This window comes from Camelus dromedarius, chromosome 10 (assembly GCF_036321535.1).
Source record: "Camelus dromedarius isolate mCamDro1 chromosome 10, mCamDro1.pat, whole genome shotgun sequence".
Classification (NCBI taxonomy): Eukaryota; Metazoa; Chordata; class Mammalia; order Artiodactyla; family Camelidae; genus Camelus; species Camelus dromedarius.
Genome location: NC_087445.1, coordinates 63,269,465 through 63,291,383, shown reverse-complemented (window position 1 = coordinate 63,291,383; position 21,919 = coordinate 63,269,465). Strand labels below are relative to the sequence as shown.

At 41.4% G+C, this 21,919-nt stretch overlaps 1 protein-coding gene across 7 annotated transcripts in view; it reads left to right on the top strand.

Annotated features, from left to right (window-relative positions):
- Nucleotides 1–21,919, top strand: part of ASTN2 (astrotactin 2) — an 849,846-nt gene that overhangs the window by 243,149 nt on the left and 584,778 nt on the right. For 4 of the 7 annotated variants that reach the window (XR_010382793.1, XR_010382792.1, XR_010382791.1 and 1 more), the window contains exon 5: nt 15,243–15,293. The exons of the other annotated variants lie outside the window; for them this stretch is intronic. Coding sequence is in view for 1 of the 4 variants with exons in the window: in XM_064490458.1 (XP_064346528.1) it covers nt 15,243–15,293 (51 nt within the window). In the remaining 3 variants the exon portion in view is untranslated. The remainder of the gene's footprint in view (nt 1–15,242; nt 15,294–21,919) is intronic. 7 annotated transcript variants of the gene reach the window in all.

The following is a 21,919-nucleotide window of genomic DNA, read 5'->3' as shown; positions in this document are numbered from 1 at the left end:
GTTTTAGTCTTAGCATCCTGGTCAAGATCTTTGAGCTCTGAAATTGTATCAGCTTAGTCTAGATACTGGAAGGAGGTGGTTGTAGCTTCCCTTGGATTGGCAGGTTTCTGTATCATCAGTGCTGCTGTGAAGGTGGTCAGGAGCTACATGTTTCTGGATAGTGAAGCATCTCTCTCTTTCTTAGCTAATGAAGTGTCGGAACTGCCCCTACAAGCTCCCTCTGGCCACAGGGAGCCAGTGCTGTGACTTTAGGAGTGGCAAACCTAGTGGTTATGTCATTGTCCAGTGTTCTGTGCCTTTTTTAAGGCACTCACCCAACTTTTTTTTTTTTTTGCTATGTCATACATTTTTTGGTTGTGCCACTCAGATCTCTGCCAACCAGCACTTTGTCATTTAGCGAATGAAGCAGGAGATCAGACATTTGTGCTACAAGGAATACATAGAAAGGTGGCATGAGCTGGCCTGGAGTGTTTACAAAACTGGGAGAATAATTAAAGAAGGCTTCCCAGAGGAGGTAACCCTTGAAGAATGCATTGGTGTCAACCAAGAAGAGAGATTGAGAAAGCACTGCTGGTAGAAGAAAGAAAATATGCAAAGGTGCCTGTGAGTGACACTGTGCAGGGCATTGTGGGAATATCTGGGGAAGACAGAACAATTCAGATGCTGGTGAAGTGGGCAGATATCATCTACCATTGGAGCCAGGCCCTGGACTTGACTCCCATGATCTCTAGCTGTGTCCCCACACTGGGAGGAGAGGCACATTCTGGCTTCTGTGTGTTCCCTGATAGTTAAGCCCCAAAGTGCTCTTTATGGTGGGACACTGTCATCTGAATACAGGCTTGTGTGTGTGTGTGTGTGTGTGTGTGTGTGTGTCTGTGTGTGTGTATTTATTAGTAAGTAGCTATGGCTTATTCACTTAGTTGGAAAAATATTCAGAAATATTATGGCTTTAAATTATTTGCCTCATTGGATTGTTGCTATGCTTAAATATTGAAAAGGCAGCCAACAGGATCAGTCTTTATTTCTTTGGTTCCCATCTTTGTTCCCCAGCCCCTGGGCCCCCTTAACAGCTTCCCCTTCCTACCAAGGAGTTTTGGGTGGAGCTCAGTCCCCCTTCTGCCAAAGGAAGTTTTGAAACTGCATAATCAGGATGACATTCAGCTTGAGTTACAGAAATAGAAAGAAGAATGGGTAGACTCCAGCTACCTGGAGTCTAGCCCTAAATTGATGATGAAATAACCTCTTGTCTCTACCTCTGTGACATTTCTTCTGCTTGATTTTCCTCCCCATCTCCATTGCCACATGCCAAAACCCTGCTCTTCCTTCTAAACAAAACCTTAAAACCAATTTCTCCATGAAGTCTTTCTAAATTTTTCCCAAATGAAAGCCATGCATATTTCCTCCAAACTTTGATAACCTCTTCTCTATCTTCCTTATGATGTTTGTCATTTATTACCTTTGACAAGAGTGGTTTATGACCACTTCTCTTCTCCCTTAATTGATCTCCTAAAGCACAGTGACTGTGTCCAGATCATGCCTCCGCTTCCACTGACTAGACTAGTCCTGACAAATAGCAGATGCTCAATTAACGCTTGATGAGTTAAGGTCAGTTAATCAAATGGGCTGCATGACCTTGGACAAGACTTTCAACTCTCCAAGCCTCCATGTCCCTATCTAAGAAGCCAGAAACAAGCTTAGGTTCTGGAGTCACGTAGACGTGGTTCCACAGTTCTGCTTCCCATTTGCTCAACTTTGGGAAATAACTTACTGTGCTAAATTGCCATTACCTAATCTGCAAATCATACAACCGGCCACCTCATAGGGAGGCTGGGAGGATTAGACTCAATGTATGTGAAGTGCTCAGCGGGCCACACTGACCATAGTAAGTACCTAATAAATCTTTGTTGTTGTTAATATGGAAAGCAAAGGTGATGGGCTTGATAATTTCCACAGGTCTCCTCCAACTCAAATGGTCTTTACATATAAATCTGATGGAGAAGCACTGTTTTTTGGTGAAAAGTCCAGCATTTGGAGTCAGAAAACTCCGGTTTGCATCCCAGATCTTAAGTGCAGTAAGTCTTTAGGGGAAATGCTTAATCTCCCTGGGGTTCCTTCTGCAGCACCTCGAGGGTGGTAATACCTGCCAGTCTTGCTCCTCAGGGCTCCTGCGAGGAGGTGCTAGAATGCTCACGGAAACGCCCCTTTAGAACACTCTATAGACTAGCAGCATCCTGGAATCAGTCTTGGCACTTTCACAGACAGGGACTAACATGCAGATTTGAAGAGGCAGACTTTTCCTTGGGGCTCTAGCTTTCCTTTTCTTGACCACAGGCCCCTTCCAAGAGGTGCTGCCAGGGCCAGTCCCACCACAGTCCAGCAATCCCCTAGGTTATGTTGGACTGAGGCCCGGAGAGCTGACTGGTAGTCAGAGCACACAGCGGCCTCCATAAATCTTCCCTGCTGTGTCTTTCAGAGAAGTTTGCATTCCTAAAAGTGTGTGTCTCCTCCAGACAGTTTTCCTTATCTGTCTGAAATATGTCAAGGGGCTCTCAGTCAATCCCATCTGGCCTGGCTGGGTGGACAGGCAGCTGTAAACAGCCTTAATAGAATGCTCTGGACCAGGTCTGCTGGGGCCTGGGGACACCAGTCTAAGATATTTCTTTCATCACAATGGTACAATTCCATGTCAGTTAGAGTTGTAGCCTAATACACACCCTGAAACTTTGGGACTTGAAACAGAAACCACTTATGTGGCTGTTAATTCAAGTCAAGCATTTGGCCTGGCCTCAGCTGGGCAGTTCTTCTGGCCTGGGTGGGGCAGGCTCAGCTGACCTCAGTCGTGTACCTCGGTCAGCCCGCTCTCCGAGACTGGTTCACATGGTGGAGGGTTCCAAAACCAGCATGAGCAGGCTCTGCAAGGCCTTTTGACGCTTAAGCTCAGAAGACACACATCATCCTTTGAACTTCATTCAGTTACTCAAAAGCAAATTGTGAGGCCAATTTAGCTACAAGGGGTAGCGAAACGGAGTTCATCTCTTGCAGGAAGCAGGGACAAAATATTAGGATAGTTTTTGCAACCTGCAAATATTCATATTTTATTAAGCCTCTATTTTATGTTAAAGATTGGGCTGATCCTCAGAATCCCAGCTAATTATTTCTAATTTGCTGATGGAAAAATTGAGACTCAGACATATGAAGGAAACATTATATCATGGTACAGCTGGTCATGGGAGGACCAGCTCCCTGATTCTAATCCTTCTATAGCTGATCTAAAGATTACCTTTTTTTAACCTCTGCTACTTTGCCGCTCTTTAACAATGCTAAAGACTTTTGATCTCAAGCCATTATATATTTTTTTGAACATACATAAATACGTTTTCATATTCGTTTTCACCATAAGTTACTACATGATACTGAATATAGTTCCCTGTGCTATGTACAGTACACAGCCTGGCTCGTGGTATATGGAAGGGCAGTAGATTTGCATCCAGCCTTCATTCTTACAAGGGCCTATCGTCCAGTGCAGGAGCAGTAAAACTTTTCAGTAGAGGGCCAGATAGAAAATCTTTCAGGCCTTTCTGACCAAGAGGCAAACTTGAAGGTAGTGTGTAGGCACTTGAACGATGAGAGAATTTGTTTCACCAATTTTTATGGATGAAATTTAGAATATAGTAATAACCACGTACCACGTTTTGTAATGAAGCTCGACTAATGAGAAGAATGGAATTTATTTATGACACTAAAATGTGAATTTCATATCATTTTCACATCTTAATATATTCTTCTTTTGATTTGTTTTAACTACATAAAGATGTAAAAGCCATTCTTGAACTCCTGGTCCAGACAAAAACAGGCAGTGGGCCAGATATGGCCCACAACACCTGGTATAAGGTAGCACCTCAGATTAGGACTCTGGGAATCCTAGATCTAACCACTCATGAGGATCTAACTGCTGTGTAATTTTAGGCAGATTCTTAATATCCCAGAGCCATTGTTGCCCCAGGCTCCCAGGCACGGGTGAGGGGAAATAATTCCTTATGTTCTCTTAGTCCATCAGAGGGGGATGTGAATCTCAAGTTCATCTGATCCAACTTGCTTGTGGATGTGGAAAGTGGTGGAGGGGAGACCTCATCCATGGCACAGAGAGAAACTAGCAGACCGAGGAATGGAATTCCCAGTTCTCTGACTTACAAAATTGTCCTTGTTTCCTGCTATTTGAACATATAAAAGTGTGTAGGCCAAGTTACGTACATATGGATCAACTGTTGGGAAATTTGGACAAAACATATAGTTAGAAACTGGCAGCTTGTCTAATTCAACTGTAATCAAATGAGTAAATCACTTAGAAGATTACAAAGAGAAGGCTTTGTGTTTTCCCATATCTGAGAAAGACATGGTGAAACAGAATGAGCCAACGGCGTAGAGTGCATGACAGGAGTTTTCAAGCTCTGCTCCAAATAGGTGCTCCGGGGGGCGAACGGAGTTGGGGGGAGGGATATCACTGCATAAGCAGGGCTTTTTCATCATGTTCCTGTTCTAGATTTATGCATTGGACTTAAACATTTTGGGGGGAAAAGTCCCAATTCTAGAATACATGCTTTTAAAAACAAAAATGATTTTTATGATAGAAGCTCCCATTTGTATATGGGAAGAAAGCTAGCAAGGAGAGTCGTAAGCTTCCAACAGCGCAGCACACGAAGCTGGCGGGGCCTCTTTCCTGCTCCTTAACCACTCACGCGCGCGCATGCGCATATACACACATATACAGGGTGGGTGAAATGTACCTTAAAAAAACACAAATTTATCTCCAAAATGTAGAAAGGCAACTCCTCAGGTGTGCGGAATGAGGAGGAAACGCAAACACCCAGGCTTTGAGTTTAGCAGCTGTCATGCTGACTCCAGGTGGGCAGTGGGATGGGATGGGATAAAAGTAAAAAGAAAGCAGGAGCAAGGAAGAAATGAGAGATAACTTGGTAGAAAAAAGCCCCCAGGCATCAGCAATCATAAGTTAATTTGCATATTAAAATTCAGAGCTAGATTATGTTAAACAAAATCTACCTATTTGCTGTTTACTAAAGATCTTCCCCAAACATAAAGACATAGAAAGTTTGACAGTGAAGGAACAATCTAATACTGGGCAACTACTATTCAAGTGAAAGCTTGGAGAAAAGTATAAATATATAGGAAAACACACTTTACAACAAGAAAAAACGAAAACTCCTTAGGGATAAAGATGGTCATTAATGAATCATAAAAGGAGTGGTTCACCCAGAGACAAATGAAATCTCTACTTACATATGCAAACAACACAACCTCAAAACAGATAAAAGGATAAATTGAGAGAAGTAAAATGAGTAGTTGGTCAATACCTAATCGAAGTGGGAGATTCTTTGTAGAAATCTTCCTATTAGATCAAGTAAGCAAAATACTACTAATAATATGGATAAGTTGAACTATACTGTTAAAAATACAATAAAATGAACATACATAAAATTCTACCCCTAAGAATTAGAGTTTAAAGACTTTTCTTAAAAAGTAAGAAATTCTCTTTATGGGTCTTGACATCTTATGACCTGAATGTTTTTGCTTTGGCCCAGTTTCCTGAAATCTTATTTTATTTTCAGTGATAACTCTTTGCAGCATTTGTGACTAAATGTGGATTCATTTTTATGCCTCTGAAAGACATTTCTGTCAATCAGGGGTAGGAGTAGGGACTAGCAATGTATTTGCACTGATTTTGTTTTGGTTTTGGTTTTTTTTGGGTGGGGAGAGGGTATAGGGGGATGTTATGGTTGAAGGAGAACTCTTCCAGAAAAATAGTCACTGTCAAGATAAAGTAGTAGTAGATTCACACCACTGTATGTAAAATAGATAAATAACAAGGACCTACTGTATGGCACAGGGAACTATATTCAATCTCTTGTGATAACATAATGGAAAATAATTTAAAAATATATATATGTATGTATATGCATATATATGAATCACTTTGCTGTACACCTGCAACATTATAAATTAATGTTCTATACTTCAATAAAAGAACAAACAAACAAAAAACAAAACTGAGGGCAAAATAAAAACATTTTGAGATAAGCAAAGACTGAGAGATTTTACCACCCTGAGATCTGATGAATGAACTGCTGAAAGAGATGTGCTTCAGCAAGAAGGGATTGAATCTGCAAATGAAGTGGAATTCAAGTTACTATAAGCATTCCTAAGTTCTTAAACAATAGTAATAAATCTAAATGAGTGTAAAAAAAAAGTATATTGTTTCAATCCATATTCCTCATATTTTTCCTTCAAGCTAAAGAAATAGTCCATTTTGTCAAGATGTCTTCTGAAATTAGAAAGATCTTTCCCTCGATTACCTATGTGTGGTCTAGTTGCGAAGGTGGGTGGAGAATAGCTGTAGTGTCCGATCACCTTCTGTGTCTGTGTCAGCCTGGTTATCTTCCCAAAGCAGTTGCTCAGTATGATCCCCTTAGTGGGACATTAGTAGCAACCTTCATAGATTCCAAGATGGAAAAGGATCTTGAAGAAATTGTTCCACTTACAGGCAGGACTGCATGGAAGTAACTCCAAGATCTTGAGAACCCAAGAGTAGGTAAATACACTGGTAACTACAGCATCCCAGCATGGCTATAGGATCTCTGATAGACTCTGGCCTCATTCTGACTAAGGTTGACTTCTTTGGTCCCAGCACTGCCAGACGAGTCACACCATCCTTATGGCATCATTCCTGTCATAGCGTGAGACTTTCTAACTGCTCTCTAGAGATGCTGCTGCTGACTCCCGTTTCTTGGATTCTAGCTCCTTCTGCTATTATCCAGCCCAGGACCTCCAACCTCACTGTCATTCATTCATTCTTTCAACTGAATGCCTACCAAATGTGAGACGCGATGGTCCTGAGACTTCAATTGAAAACCAAATAGACGAGGGCTCCACCCCTGTGGGACTCAAGGTACGTAGGAAGAAATAGGCAGATTATCAATCAAGCAAGAAAGCATTGAAGTACAATGATTACACGTTGTTATCAGTGCATTGGAGACAATGACCTTGGTCTTGACCGTCACAGTTGTCCACCAAGCATGAGGTGAAACCTGCCAGGCTTCCTTTTCCTTGCCTTGGCTAGAAACCATCACTGTCCATGGCTCTCCTAGCCAAGATGACAGCCCAGGAGGAGCAGATCCTGAGGCTGCAGTTTGTTTTTATCCAATTTCCTACTTTGGGACATACATCTGGTAGGAAACAACAATAATTGGCTACCTGTTTTGTGCCAGTCACTGCTCCACATGCTTTCAAGTGTATTCTTGTCACCATCTTTCTTTAACCTTTATTCTGTAAAAAGAAATGGATGTTCAAAGACATGAAATAAGTTGCCCAAGCTCCCGTGGTTGAGTCAGCTGTGAAGCCTGGTTGTCAACTTAGATCTGTCTGCTTCCAACACTGATGTCCTTTCTCCCACATTGTAGCTGTGCCTCTTTGCAGCAACGACCTCCAAGACTTGATTTCACATCACCTGTGCAGGGCCTTTGCACAGACACAGACCTCAGAGGTTAGACTGAAATTCGGCAGAAGTAAAATCAACCCCTCCTCCCCAAAAAAGGACCCTTTTTGAATCCCCTATTCACCCTAGTGGGATTTGCATTAATTTTCTTGCCTAATTATTATTAAGAATATGCCATCTGTGTAAATTAGATTTTATGATTTTGTTGTAAACTTTTGCAGAGTTGAACTTAAAAAAAAATCTAGCCTTGAATTTCATTTCCTGATGGAAAATGTGGGTTTGATGTACAAGGTCTAATTGTCCTCACCACGTGTTAGAAATCCAAAGGCAGCTAAACATTAAGGTTAAATGATGATATCATGACTTACTCAGTTTGCATTTTACGTCCAGTTGAAAACACAAACCCCTCGCCTCATTAATCCTTTGCAATCCAATTTCCCCCCCCCCCCCCTTAAATGAAATTATCCCTTTGGGACACATTTATATTCTTTTAACAGCCGCCTGACAGTTCTGCTGATGGAGTTTGAATCCAACTTTGTTACTGGATAGTGACAACTTGCCCTGACGGATATGTGTACGTAATTATTCTCTCGCAGTTAGATTTAATTAATGCTTACCCTCATCATGATCTTGCAGCTAGTGAGCTCTCTCTGCAGGATCAGTTAATGGCAAAAGGATTTCCTTTTTAGTCGAGAGAGACTCCAAAAGGCTTTGTAAAACTCTTATACTTTTTTTTCCTGAGGGGGAAAGAAAAAAGAAAAAAATTGCACCTGAGCCTGTTTCGTTTCTTTCTGCTCCACATTAATACCACACGTGAACAGATTTGAAGCTACATATGGGGATGGGGTTGTTAAACCTAATTTCAGACTAAGTATTGCTAATATGAACAGCTCTGACAGACCCACAAAGAAGATGTATATTTTTTAATATCTTAGTTTAGAATTGAAGTGTCCTGGCTTCATTTTGTTTATCTCCCTGTACAAAATACGTATGTGTGTATTTTTCTAACCATCTCTCCAAATGGGACGCAGAGTTCAGTAATAAATAGCTATGAAAGAAAGGAGATAATAAGAAGAAATGATGGGAGAGGCAAAGGGAATTTGAAGATAAGATGTGGAAAGAGATTATTAGAAAGTTCGTAATAAGGAGAGGGCGTGTGTACTGTGTGTACTTATAAAACCCCATTAGATGGGAATACTTTACAAATACTCTGTCCCGGTCCATGCTTGTGAAATATTCATGTGCCATTTGCTTTTTATTACCATAATGGCAATGCCTTGTGTTTGCAGAGAGCTTAACAGTTTATAACAAATTTTTACATCCATTATCTTAGGTGATCTTTGCAACAACCGTGTGACGTGAGCAGAAAAGCACTCACAAATGAGGAGACAGAGGCCCAGAGAGGCTGAGGCACTTTCCTACAGTCACACACCTAGAAAGTAAAAGAACCTGGCACTAACGCCACAGCTTTTAAAGCCAAATCCAATGCTGTCTTCCATATGCCACCTCTCTTATGTTTGAAACTGCAAGCAGGGAAGATTTAAGTGACTGTCTCAAATAGCAATCCTCTTTTTGCCTTCATTTGTCTTGCTAAAGCATCAGCAGACTCTCCGCTAAAAGATACCATCTGAATTGAGAGTAATACGATGCTACTTAATGATTGCATGCAATATTAATGATCATTATTACTGTGCATTATTATGGGAGATGTCATCCAGAAAGATCCTAGAGCCTCTGGTAAAACATGGCCGCTTCAGGATGAAAGGAAACACTCTCTCCATCCCGTCAACCACTACTTAAATGCCTTGACCTTGAACCCTAAGGAGATCTAAAATAAAATATTCTAGAAATTCAGGACTGTGGAATGGGAGATGGGTACTTAGAAATCATTTCATGGTATAGATGAGAAAACTGAGGCACAGAGAGGGGAAGTGACTTCTCCACCATGAATTACTGGCAGATCTGAACCCCCAACCCTGCTTTACTGACTCCCAGCCAGTTCAGATCTGTTTCCTACTCTATAACTGTAACCTTCAGCTGGAGGAAGAGGTCTGGGAAGTCTCCTTGTTGACAAGTGAGAAAGGAATGCTTGGAATGAGAGGAGTAGCTTACCCAAGACTACACTTTGACCCAGAGACAGAACTAGACCCTAAATCCTGTCTCCTTAATTTATGTACATTTAATTCAATTTCAACAAACATTGTTTGTGCAGGTGTTATGTGCCAGGAATTGTGCTAACTGCTGTGACTCCATCAGCCACAAAAGCATAGACAGATGTGTTGTAGTGACAATATGACTCCTTACCCTCATTGGGCACTGTGGGTAAGAAGAACGTGAAACTGATTCCCAGGGAAGTTCAAGTCTCAATTTAAACAGGCTGACCTTGGAGGTGGGGAGGGTTGGGGAAGGAGGAGTTACAGCCCCCATTAAGAAGTTTCTTCACTTTGCTTTCCTTCTAATGTTGTTACCTCTCTGAGTCCTAGAAGATGAAAATTTGAATTGAAGAATACAGGGTGAATGTCAGTAGAATGCAATCTCTTACATTTGGCCGGCACTTTACAGTTTACAAAACACTAGCATCACCTGTTGACATTGTATCTTTAGTTACAAAGGGCTAACTATGTGCCAAGCACCGTGCCTAGTTTTTCATTATTATTAATTAAATCTTCATCATATCCCTATGAGTGTGAAGGTTGATATTTTCATGTCTACCATTTTATAGATGGGAAAACTGAGGCTCACAAGGTAAAGTCCACTTGCCACAGGTAGCATAACTGGTCAGTGGCAGAGTCTGGATTTGAACCCAAATCAGTCGAAGCCCAAATCCTAGGCTCTTAACAACAACACACACGGCCTCCTTCACTGAAACTGGTTGCTAAAGTGCAGGCGAATGATGCCCACAAGGTTGACCTCTGAGTCACCATTGCTGTGGGACAGTGACTCTCAAAGGGTGGTTTCCGAACAGGCAGTGTCAGCATCCTTGGAGAACTTGAGAGATGCAAATTCCCAGACCCTGCACTCTGGGGTGGAGTCCAGCAATCAGTGTTTCAACAGCTTTCCAGGTGATTCTGATGCATAATTAAGTGAGAAAACCACTGCACTGGGAAACTGTTCCCATCCTTCACTCCCTTGTCCTGGAATCTGAAGGCCAGAGGGACCCTGCAGGTCACTGATTACAGCCCCTTTTGGGGCTTTGTGTTACTCACGTGGTCTCTTTTTTTGGTGCTCTGCACGTCTGCATGGGGTAGTCAAAGTCAGCTTCAAGGAGGCTGAGGGCTAAAAGCCTTGCAAGTAGGCTCCAGGGAGCTGGGACAGGTTTAATGTAGATTGCTGAGCTGTGGCATGTGTCTGAACCTCTGAAAGTGAAGAGATAAGTTCCACAGTCTTCTCAGTTTGCCTTCTTCTCAATAAACCCACCACCCATTGATGACCATGGCCAGGGATGCCTCACTGACTTCTCAAAGGCTTTTGTTTAAGTTGGTGTTGAACAAGCAAAGGGAGAGGACCTTCCTGTCTTCCTCTGCCAAGGCCCCTGACAACCAGTCAAGTCATACATCCACTTATTTCTTACTTTGAACCTCCCCTCTTTTCCCACAAAGTGAATGGCCAGGTGTACCCTTTGAAGTCTATCCTTTGTGCACAAGTGGTCTATTTTGGCTTATCTATATACGGAGCCAGTACCTCTTAGTGAAATCAGCTTAGCCTCCCACCCCTGCTACACCTTCCCTTCATCCCTGCCACTTACATAGTGTAAGGTGAGTGAAAGGAGCCAGTGGTGGACGACATGAGATCTGGGCCATCTACTTGTGTAGTTCACCTGTGCCCTCTCGACCTGCTTAGGCTTGATTCTGGATGGGCCATTTCCATCTTATGCCACCTCTCCTACATGACTTGGTGGATCTGATAGAATCCAGCTCCTAATGGGCAGTGCTGGCTTCCTGGGCTCTTGATAGAGGCTGGTAACATACCAGGAACTCCCCACCCTCCCCTCCACAAATGCATAGCTCGTGCTGCAGTTGGCATGGTCTTATTCCATAAGCTTAAGGAGCCACATTATTTTTTTTAACCTTTTAATTGAAGTGTACTTGATATACAATGTTAGTTGCACATGTACAACAAAGTGATTCAGTTATATATATACATACGTATTTATATACATACATTTTCTTTTCAGATTCTTTTCCATTATATGCTATTACAAGAAACTGAATATACTTCCCTGTGCTATCAGTAGGTCCTTGTTTATCTATTTTATGTATAGTATAATGTGTGTCTGTTAATCCCCAACCCCTAATTTATCCCTCCCTGCCCTTTCCCCTTTGATAACCACAGTTTGTTTTCTATGTCCATGAATCTGTTTTTGGTTGGTAAATAGAATTTGTATCAATTTTTTTTAGATTCCACATATAAGTGATATCATATAATATTTATCTCTCTTGTCTTTTCTTGACTTACTTCACTCAATATGGTAATCTCTAGATCCATCCATGTTGCTGCAGATGGTATTATTTCATTCTTTTTTATGGCTGAGTAATATTCCACTGTTAATATATCACATCTTCTTTATCCATTCATCTGTTCATGGACATTTAGGTTGTTTCCATGTCTTAGCTATTGTAAGTAGTGCTGCTATGAACATTGGGATGCATGTGTCTTTGCAAATTATAGTTTTTTTCTCGATACATGTTGAGGCTCTACATTATGAGTCTCCTAATTGGAACCTGTCCATAAACTCCACAGAGTATTTATTACCACCATAGATGACTCTCATACTCTAGGGTCCATTGGATCACATAATGCAAATGGCAGGGTTGTTTGTAGCACAGCCTGACCCATTGCAGATCCTTTTCCTGCTCTGTGACCTACTCAGAGCTGGCAGCCTTCCATACCACTGGAAAAATGGGTCAGGGCAGTATCCCCAAGTGTTCAGTATGCTGCCTTTAAAACCCAGCAAGGCCTACCAAGCATTCTGCTTCCTTTCTGGAGTTACAAAGTATAAGATTCAGGCATTTCTTCTTTATTTTGGAGCAGATATATGGCATACTACAGACCACAGAAACCTAACGTCTTCACTCATGTGGCAAGCCCCCATTTCTTCATAGGCTTTATCTCTTACTTTCTGGAGTACATATACATCACCAAGCTCTTGGATATACTTCCCCTTTCCTGTCCTTCTGGTCCAATTAGCATAGTACATCAACATAGTGGGCCAAAGTGATATTCTGCAAAAAGTCCAGGTGGTCCACGTCCCTTCAGACTGTTATGACAGAGGGTTAGGCAGTTAATACAGCCCTGGGACAAGACTAAATGTGTATTGGTGCCCACCCCATGTGAATGGAAACTGCTTCCAATCCTTCTTTGAAAGGGATGGGAAAAAAACTTATTTTCCAGATAATTGGCCACAGACTCTATCCCCGAGGCTCTATTAATTGGCTGTAGCATAGACACCACATTTGACAGCTTCGGTTGAGGCTACAATTTGTTGGAGTTTGTCGTAGCTCATTGCCATCCTCCTGGATCCCATCTGAATTTTTAAGGGACGGGGTTGGTGAATTACATGGAGACATGATGGACACCACCATCCCTGCATCCTTAGAGTCTTTAAGAGTATCACTTATCACATCCATTATCCTCTGGATGTGATGTTGGTTTTGTCTTCCTCTTTTGTCTGGAGATTCAGATGACTCCACTTGCCTTCCCCACTATGATAGTTTATCATAGAGATTAAGGAAACAATGGGAGGAGGGCTCTGCCAACTACTGCATATGTCCATGTAGATTATGCACTTGGGGACTTGGGGAATGATCATCACTGTGAAACAGACCTAGGGGAGGACTCCATTGGTTACCTAGCCGTCCATGTATCCCTCCATTCTAAGTATACCTTGGTTCCCTGGGTATCAGTGCCAACATGCATTCAACTGTCTTTGAACAATCTGGATATTCCTCTTACCTGGGTTTATGGTTACCCAAATAAATGGCCTTGAGTCCCCCGAGGAAGGCCTGGAGGAAGCATTCCTATGCACACTTGCTCTCCTGCTGCAGCCTTCCTCATGGGTATCCAGGCTTACTTTCAGTCAGTGGCTTCAGAGCTGAGAAATGGTTCAGATCTAGAAACAGGCATATAGTAGAGGCTTAGCAAATACTTGCTATCATAACATGATGACTCATTTTGCCGGAAGTGTTCAGAACGTGTGTGGGAAGGTGGAGTCTTCAGTCATTCACAAACAGATATGGTAACATTTTCCTGTGAGCCACCACCTTCTACTATTTCAGGGTTTTTCATCTCTCCCCCATACCCCATTGGAGCCAAAATATTTTGTAATTGTTCAGCATTTCAACGTTACATAATCTTTGAATACAATGAATTTTCTTTAATGTGAAGAAATAGTTGTGTCGAGTTACGAAATTACCTTTTCATGCTCCAGTGCAATTTATTTGTTCCCATCCACGTGGCAAAATCTCCCCACCGAAAAAGATTCTAAAGTCAGGCTCCACCACCTTCTGGGAAATTCATGGTAACAGACATGTCACAGTGGGATCCCCTCATTTGTGTTACAAGCTTCTTATCTCAAGAAGTGAGGCAGGCATCAGTGTCCTTATTTTTAATAGTACACAAAATTGTTAAAAATATTGTTTAAAAAAGAGTCAAAGAGGTTAATTTTCTCAGAATCCCACAGCAAGGTGGAGGCTGAGTGCAAATCTAGTGCCCAGTTGTGTGTTCCTTCTAGCGCTTGTAAGGGTAGGCTTTATCATTGACTAGGGGAGAAAAATTCCGGAACCAATGGATGAGGGAGTGTGGTGAGGGGGGAGCTGGGAAGGGCAGGGACCCCGGGGGCCACTTCCGGCTTTCCCTTCGCCCCAGAGCGCAAGCGCATCTGGTCCTCAGTAGCGGCTTCCTGTCCTGGCTGCACCACGCCTTGGCACTCGCGTTCCCGTAGCCGGAAGGCACTTCCGGTGAAATCTGGAGCAATTTGGGAGATAACATGCTATGCCTAGCGAAATGAAATGCATTTCTTTCATTTCCTTCATTTCCCCGGACAGTTCCTCACATAACCAAATAGGTGAGTTGTTCCTGAAATGGATACGTGTTTGCCAGAGATTTCCAAGCCCGTGTGTAAACCCTCTCCTCTTTGGAGTGGGCAGACACAGCTATAATGTATAATTTTCCTTTCAGCTGTGCAGCTTTGAACTTTTCCACATGTTTTCACGTGCGTCACCTATTCGTTCACTCGACAGATACTTACTGAGTACCTGCTGTATGTCAGCACTGGACTAAGTCCAGAATGTGGTGACAGAAAGACAGAGATCCTAGTCTCCTGTCTATTCTGACAGGAGAAAGAGGCAATAAGCAAAGATATGGCATAATCTCAGTAATAAATGTTATGAAGGAAGATAAAGCAGTGTGTAGAGCGTGTGGGAGTAAAAGAAAAATAGTACCTCAGATAGGGTAGTCAGGGAAGGCTTCTCTGAGGAGGTGTCATTTGAATAAAGGCCTTCATGAAGTCGAGAAGGGACATTCCAGGGAAGGAAAGAACAGTGTCGTCACCCTGGAGCAAGAACAAGGTTAATGCGTTGGATGACCTGCAAAAAGGCCATAGTGAATGATTCCCTGCGAGGGACGAGGAGAACAGAAAGAGGTTGGATGGGCTCTTCTCTGGGAGAGAAAGGGCGCAGCGATGGCTGCCGTGTTTTGGCCTGAGTTAAGTGCATGACTGGAGGTCATTTTTTTCTAGGATGGGGAGACTGGCCGAGTGGCAGATTTGGGAAGGCTCATCAAGAATTCTGTGAGTTTCTTATCTGAACTGAATAGTAGCTTTGCATAATATATGGGGAAGATATTATTTTTCTCCTGTAAGAAAATAGGGAAGTTAAATGACTGACCTGAAGCCTTGTGGCCACTTTGATAGAATCAGGGTGAGGACCCAGAAATCAGGTCTTAGCTAATGTGTCTATATAAACTTGCCATTGAATCCCTCTTTGAATGACAATGAAATTCCCTGGCCCTGGTGCTCTTGTAGGAGGTGGAGGGAAGTTGGAAACAATGTGTTTTTTGCATGACAGTGTTTTTAAAAAGGGATTTCACCTGCATTCAGCCATGTTGTCATAATATGCAGAAACCTTTGCGGGCAACGGCGGGTTGTGGGGGGGGGGGGTGTCCTTACACCCAGAGGGATGCAGAGTTCACCCTGAGATTGCCAAGTCTGAAGGAAGACAGAGTGTGGCGTCTGCTTTGAAAAGATGTTGTTCTCTACAGGGAAGGAAATGTGGGAGGGCTGGGTGGGGAGTGGTAGCAGGGGAAAGGAACAAGCAGACTCTCAGGACATGGTGCAGTATTTCTGTTTGAGATTAAAAGGCTAATAACTCAGCAAACAGGATTAAACTGGAGACCGTCTCTTCAAAGCATCTGCAGCATCACACCATGGGGTGGGGTGGCGGGTCCTGATAAGAACAGCCTCTCCTGCTTCGTTCCTTCTGGCCAGCACTCGCTAGCACCCTCTGTGTGCCTGGTTCCATAGCAAGAGCTAAGGGAGGGGAAAAGCCCCTGCCCGCATTTGGAGACTGTCTGGGAGGATTCTTCCTGTTACCCAGGAAAGTCCCCCACTCTTTCCTAAAACAGCTGTATTGGCACAACTCTGGGTATTATAGCTGCTTGGTTTTCCTTTTCTTCCTCTTTTTTTTTTTTTTTTAAACTTTACTTTTTTCTCCCTCTCCCTAAGCTGTCCAAAACCGTAGACTTCTCCAAGAGAGAAAAGGAGAGCAAATAGCACATTGCATTGAGTTCATTTCACATGGATCTGAGCTCATTAAATTTGGCATTTGCAAGAGCCCTTCTTGTCTCTGTCACAGAGAGGAATGGCTCTTTCCCAGTGAAGGAGAAACTGAGGTTCCTTGTTCCAGATAGGGTCGCTTTGTTTCTCTTCACCTGCCTGAGGCCTCGATTGCTCTGAGAACCTCACTGTTGTCACCACTAGTCACCGTTCTGAAGTGTTCAGTTGTCATATTGTCTGCAAGAGGTATAGGGGAAGAGCCCTGGGCATAGAGACGCAAGAGCTGATTGGGAATCGTTCTTTTACTGCCATCTCCTAGACACAGGGCCTTGCGCGTTGATGATATGCCATTCTGCTTATTCTGCTTACAACATGCGGTTGTTAAATGGACCTACTTAAATGACAAATTAGGGAGGTGATTTTTTTTTTTTTTGCTGATACCTGGATTCTCCCTGACCTACACACGCACGCACGCACGCACACACTTTGTGAGTATGATCATGGTCATCTGACAATCAGGGAATAACTCTGCTGGCTGTGGAACAACCATGAGGCCAAGGGAGTCAGGTCTGCCCCTATGTAACTCTGACTTGGAAAGAGGGCCTTTGCAAAGATTTTGGAGCCAAGCTTCCACCGTTGCCTCCCACCATCACCACTCTCCATCCTTGCAGTGAGCAGAATGAGAAGTTTCTCATGAAATCTTGTAACCTTAGCCTTATCTCCCACTTTGCCTGTTCAAAGTGACAAAGATAAGCTAAGGGTAGCAATTACGCAAGTCTGCTGTTCTTGATTATTTGTTTGTTTATTTATTGTTTTATTCTTGTGTGCTGAGACGTGCATGGAAGATAGTTATTAAACTGCCTGTCATACCACAAAAGTGTCCCTTTTCAACAAGATTGACATAAGTCACAAGAAACCCCCTTCCTCTTTACAGCAGTCCACATTCCTTTTTTCGTTGCAACTCATTCACTACTGAACTAAGCAGATGCTCTGTTTCTCTTACGTGATGGTCTTTCCTCTACTCTCACACCTCCTTGCACCTCCGCACATCTAATCTGGAATCCTAACTGTTCTCTCTGCTGCTCCCAGGACAGTAGGAGCAAGCCCTGCCTGTGTTCCCACTCTTCCTGCACTGACATCTGCAGCGGCCTTTCCACGCTTCATTCCATCACCTAGTTTCTTGACTCCTTCATCCATCCAAATCTGAGTTATTTGACCTGAGGGACTATATCTTATTAACAGTTATACCCCTAACCTACCAGTAGATATGCAATAAATGTGTTGAGTAAACATAAATAAGTAAATGAAATAAAACTACAGGTATTTGCTCAGAACTCCAAGATTCACAAGATCCTTCTAAGTCTTGCAACAGTTCTGAGGGTAGATGATACTCCATTCGTGATGTAAGACTTGAGTTTAAAAATGTCAAATGACTCACCAACAGTCACTGTTAAAGGTATTATTAAAGGTATATAATAAGTGACCCCAAATGTTGTAGCTAAAAACAACCACCATTTTATTTTACACATAATTTTGTGGGTCAGGAATTTGGGAAGGACTTGGCTAGGCGGTTCTTGTTTCGAATCTTTCATGTGGTTACAGTCAAACATGAGATGGAGCTGCAGTTATCTGAAAAGTCAGCTGGGCTGAACATCCAAAATGACCACTTGCGTGACTGGAAGCCGATTCTCGTTGTTGGCTAGGGGCTGGGCTGGGGCTGCTGACTAGTGCTACAAGTGGCCTCTCCAACGTGGTCATCTCTGGGTGGTCCCTTCTTGGATGGTGACTGGCCTCTCTCAGTGCAACCTTCCCGAGAGAATCAGGTGAAACTTCATGGCCTTTTCTAATTGAGCCTTGGAGGACATACAGCCTCCTCTCTGCCGTTCTCCTTTAGTCAGAGCAGTAACACACCCACCCAGATGCAGAGATAGGAGATCCTACCTCTCAATGGGAGGTATGCGAAAGAATTTGGAGGCTGTGTTTAAAACCACCACAGTAAAACAGAACTAATGAATGAAGAATCAGGATACCCAGGTATCCTGACTCCAAATCCAGTCATTTTTGGCTCTTCCATAATGGATGGATGTATAGATATAGATATAGATAGGTAGGTAGGTTGATAGATAGGGATAGAGATATTGATATATAGATATGAATTCTGAATACACAAAACAATTTAGAGCTAATGCAGTGTATCAAAGGGCTTCAGAAAACAAACAACCCAATCAAAAAATTGGCATAAGAGCTGAACAAACCTTTCTCCATTGAAGACATACAAATGGCCAATAAGCATATGAAAAAATGCTCAATATTGCTAATTATCAGAGAAATGCAAATCAAAACTACAATGAGGTATCATCTAACACTAGTCAGAATAGCCATCATTCAAAAGTCCACAAATGATAAATGCTGGAGAGGGTGTGGAGAAACCCTCCTGCACTATTGGTGGGAATGTAGTTTGGTGCAGCCATTATAGAAAGCAGTGTGGTGATTCCCTAAAAAACTAAAAATAGACTTACCATATGGTCTAGCAATTCCACTGCTGGGCATGTATCTAAAGAAAACTCTAATTAAAAAAGATACATGCACCCCAGTGTTCATTGCAGCACTATTTACAATAGCCAAGACATGAACACCTAAATGTCCATCGACATGATTGAATAAAGAAGTTGTGGAGAGTGTGTGTGTGTGTATACACACAATGGAATAGTACTCAATCACAAAAAAGAATAAAATAATGCCATTTGCAGCAACATGGACCTGGAGATCATCATACTAAGTGAAGTAAGCCAGAAAGAGAAAGAAAAATACCAGATGATACCACTTATATGTGGAATCTTAAAAAATGATACAAATGAAGTTATTTACAAAACAGAGAGAGAGTCACAGGCATAGAAGGCAAATTTATGGCTACCAGGGGGAAAAGGGGGAGGATGGAAGTATAAATCAGGATTTCAGGATTTGCAGGTACTAACCACTATATATAAAATAGATAAACAGAAACATCCTACTGTATAGCACAGAGAACTATATTCAATACCTTGCAATAGCCTATAGTGAAAAATAATATGAAAAGGAATATATGTATGTATATGTATAACTGTATCACTATGCTGTACACCAGAAATTAACACAACATTGTAAACTGACTATATTTAAATAACAAAAAAATTTTAAATGTTCTTCAGATGGCTACAGGAAGAATTATTCTGCTAAAAACACTATTTATGACAAGTTATTGACTTGCCTCTGTTCCAGTTTCATGCCTGAAATGTAGAGAAGGGAGAACACTCATCCCTCTCGGATTACCTCTTTGTCCTTGAGTCTGACCAACAAGAAGAGTATTAATTTGGAAACAACATGTCATAGGCAAAAAAGCATATCTTAGTCATACATTTAACTGGAACAGGATGCTGACCTTAATCTAATAAATGCCATAAACTGTATTTTATTTAGTTTAAAATGATTCATGTCATTAAAGCTAGTTTCTAAAGTGCCTAAAAGGTCAACAGAAAAATAAAAATCTCCTGTAACCCCACCATCCAAATACTACCAACATTTGAATTTTACTCTAGCTTATTTTCAAGCTTGATTTACATTTTTCAATATGCAATGTAAAAATCAACCAAGTTATGATATATTTTATGTACAACAAACTGCATCGATTTTGAGTACATGGTTCAGTGAGTTTTGAAATGTGTATACAACAGTAAACATTTTAAGCACCGCCAAAAGATTCCTTGTCACTGTTTGTGGTACATCCTTCTTTCCACCCAGTGCATCAGGCAACCACAGATCTGCTTTTTGGCACTGTACAATGGATTTGCCTTTTCCAGAATTTCATGTAAATGGAATCATACAGTACATATTCTTTGTGTCTAGTATTGGTCCTGCAACTTAGTGATCTTGGATTCATCTCTTTTGCATATATCAGGAGTTCCTTTTTTAATGCTGAATAGTATTCCGTTATATAGATATGCTTTATTTTATCTATTCACCTTTTTTTCACATTTTTAATTGAGTTATAGTCATTTTACAATGTTGTGCCTAATTCCAGTGTAGAGCACAATTTTTCAGTTATACATGAACATATATATATTCATTGTCACATTTTTTTTTGCTGTGAGCTACCACAAGATCTTGTATATATTTTCCAGTGCTATATATATATGTATAATTTTCTTGCTCATAAGTCCTATATATACAGTATAATCTTGTTTATCTATTCTGCATACACCTATTAGTATCTACAAATTTTGAACTCCCAGTCTATCCCTTCCCACACCCCTCCCCCTTGGCAACCACAAGTTTGTATTCTATATCTATGAGTCTGTTTCTGTTTCCCATTTATGTTCTTTTTTTTTTTTTTTTTTTTTAGATTCCACATATGAGTGATCTCATATGGTATTTTTCTTTCTCTTTCTGGCTTACTTCACTCAGAATGACATTCTCCAGAGACATCTATGTTACTGCAAATGGCATTATGTTGTTGTTTTATGGCTGAATAGTATTCCATTGTATAAATATACCACATCTTCTTTATCCAGGCATCTGTTAATGGACATTAGGGCTGTTTCCATGTCTTCGCTATTGTAAATAGTGCTGCTGTGAACATTGTGGTGCAAGTGTCTTTTTGAAGTAGGGTTCCTTCTAGATATATGCCCAGGAGTGGGATTCCTGGGTCATATGGTAGGTCTATTCCTAGTCTTTTGAGGAATCTCCATACTGTTTTCCACAGTGGCTGCACCAACCTGCATTCCCACCAGCAGTGTAGGAGGGTTCCCCTTTTTCCACAGCCTCTCCAGCATTTGTCATTTATAGACTTTTGAATGATGGCCATTCTGACTGGTGTGAGGTGATACCTCATTGTAGTTTTGATTTGCATTTCCCTGATAATTAGTGATACTGAGCATTTTTCATGTGCCTATTGATCATTTGTATGTCTTCCTTGGAGAATTGCTTGTTTAGGTCTTCTGCCCATTTTGGGATTGGGTTGTTTATAATTTGCCAATTTTTTATCTGAGTTTTTTGCTTTCTTTTTATAGAATTATAAGGAGTCTGTATATATTCTGGATACAAGTCAGATATATGTATTACAGACAATTCTCCCATTCTATGCCTGTCTTTACTTTTCTCAGAGAAATCTTTAGAAGAGTAATTTTTTTTTTCATTTTTGTAAAGTTCTCTCTCTCTCTATTTTTTTTTGTGGTTCATGCATTTGGTTCCCCATTTAAGATTTTTGCCTACCCCAAGGCCAGGAAGGCATTTCTCCTGTTTTCTACTGGAAGGCTAATAGTGTTAGAATTTACATTGAGCTCTAGGATCCATTTTGAGTTAATATATGTATACAGCATGAACTAAGGGCCTGTGTTCATTTCCTCCAGCATATGGCTCTCTTTTTGTTCCAGCACCATTTGTTGAAAAGACTTTTCTTTGACGACTTTTTAAAAAATCAGTTGTGTATATTTCTGAACTCTTTTTAAGCTGTTGCACTGATCTATATGCCTATCCTCTGGCTAGTAATGCATTGTCTTGGTTACTAGTTTTATAATAAACCTTGAAAAGAGGTAGTGTAAGTCCTCTAATTTTGTCCTCTTTTAAAATTGCTTGGCTATTTGAGGTTATTTACACTTCCATATAAA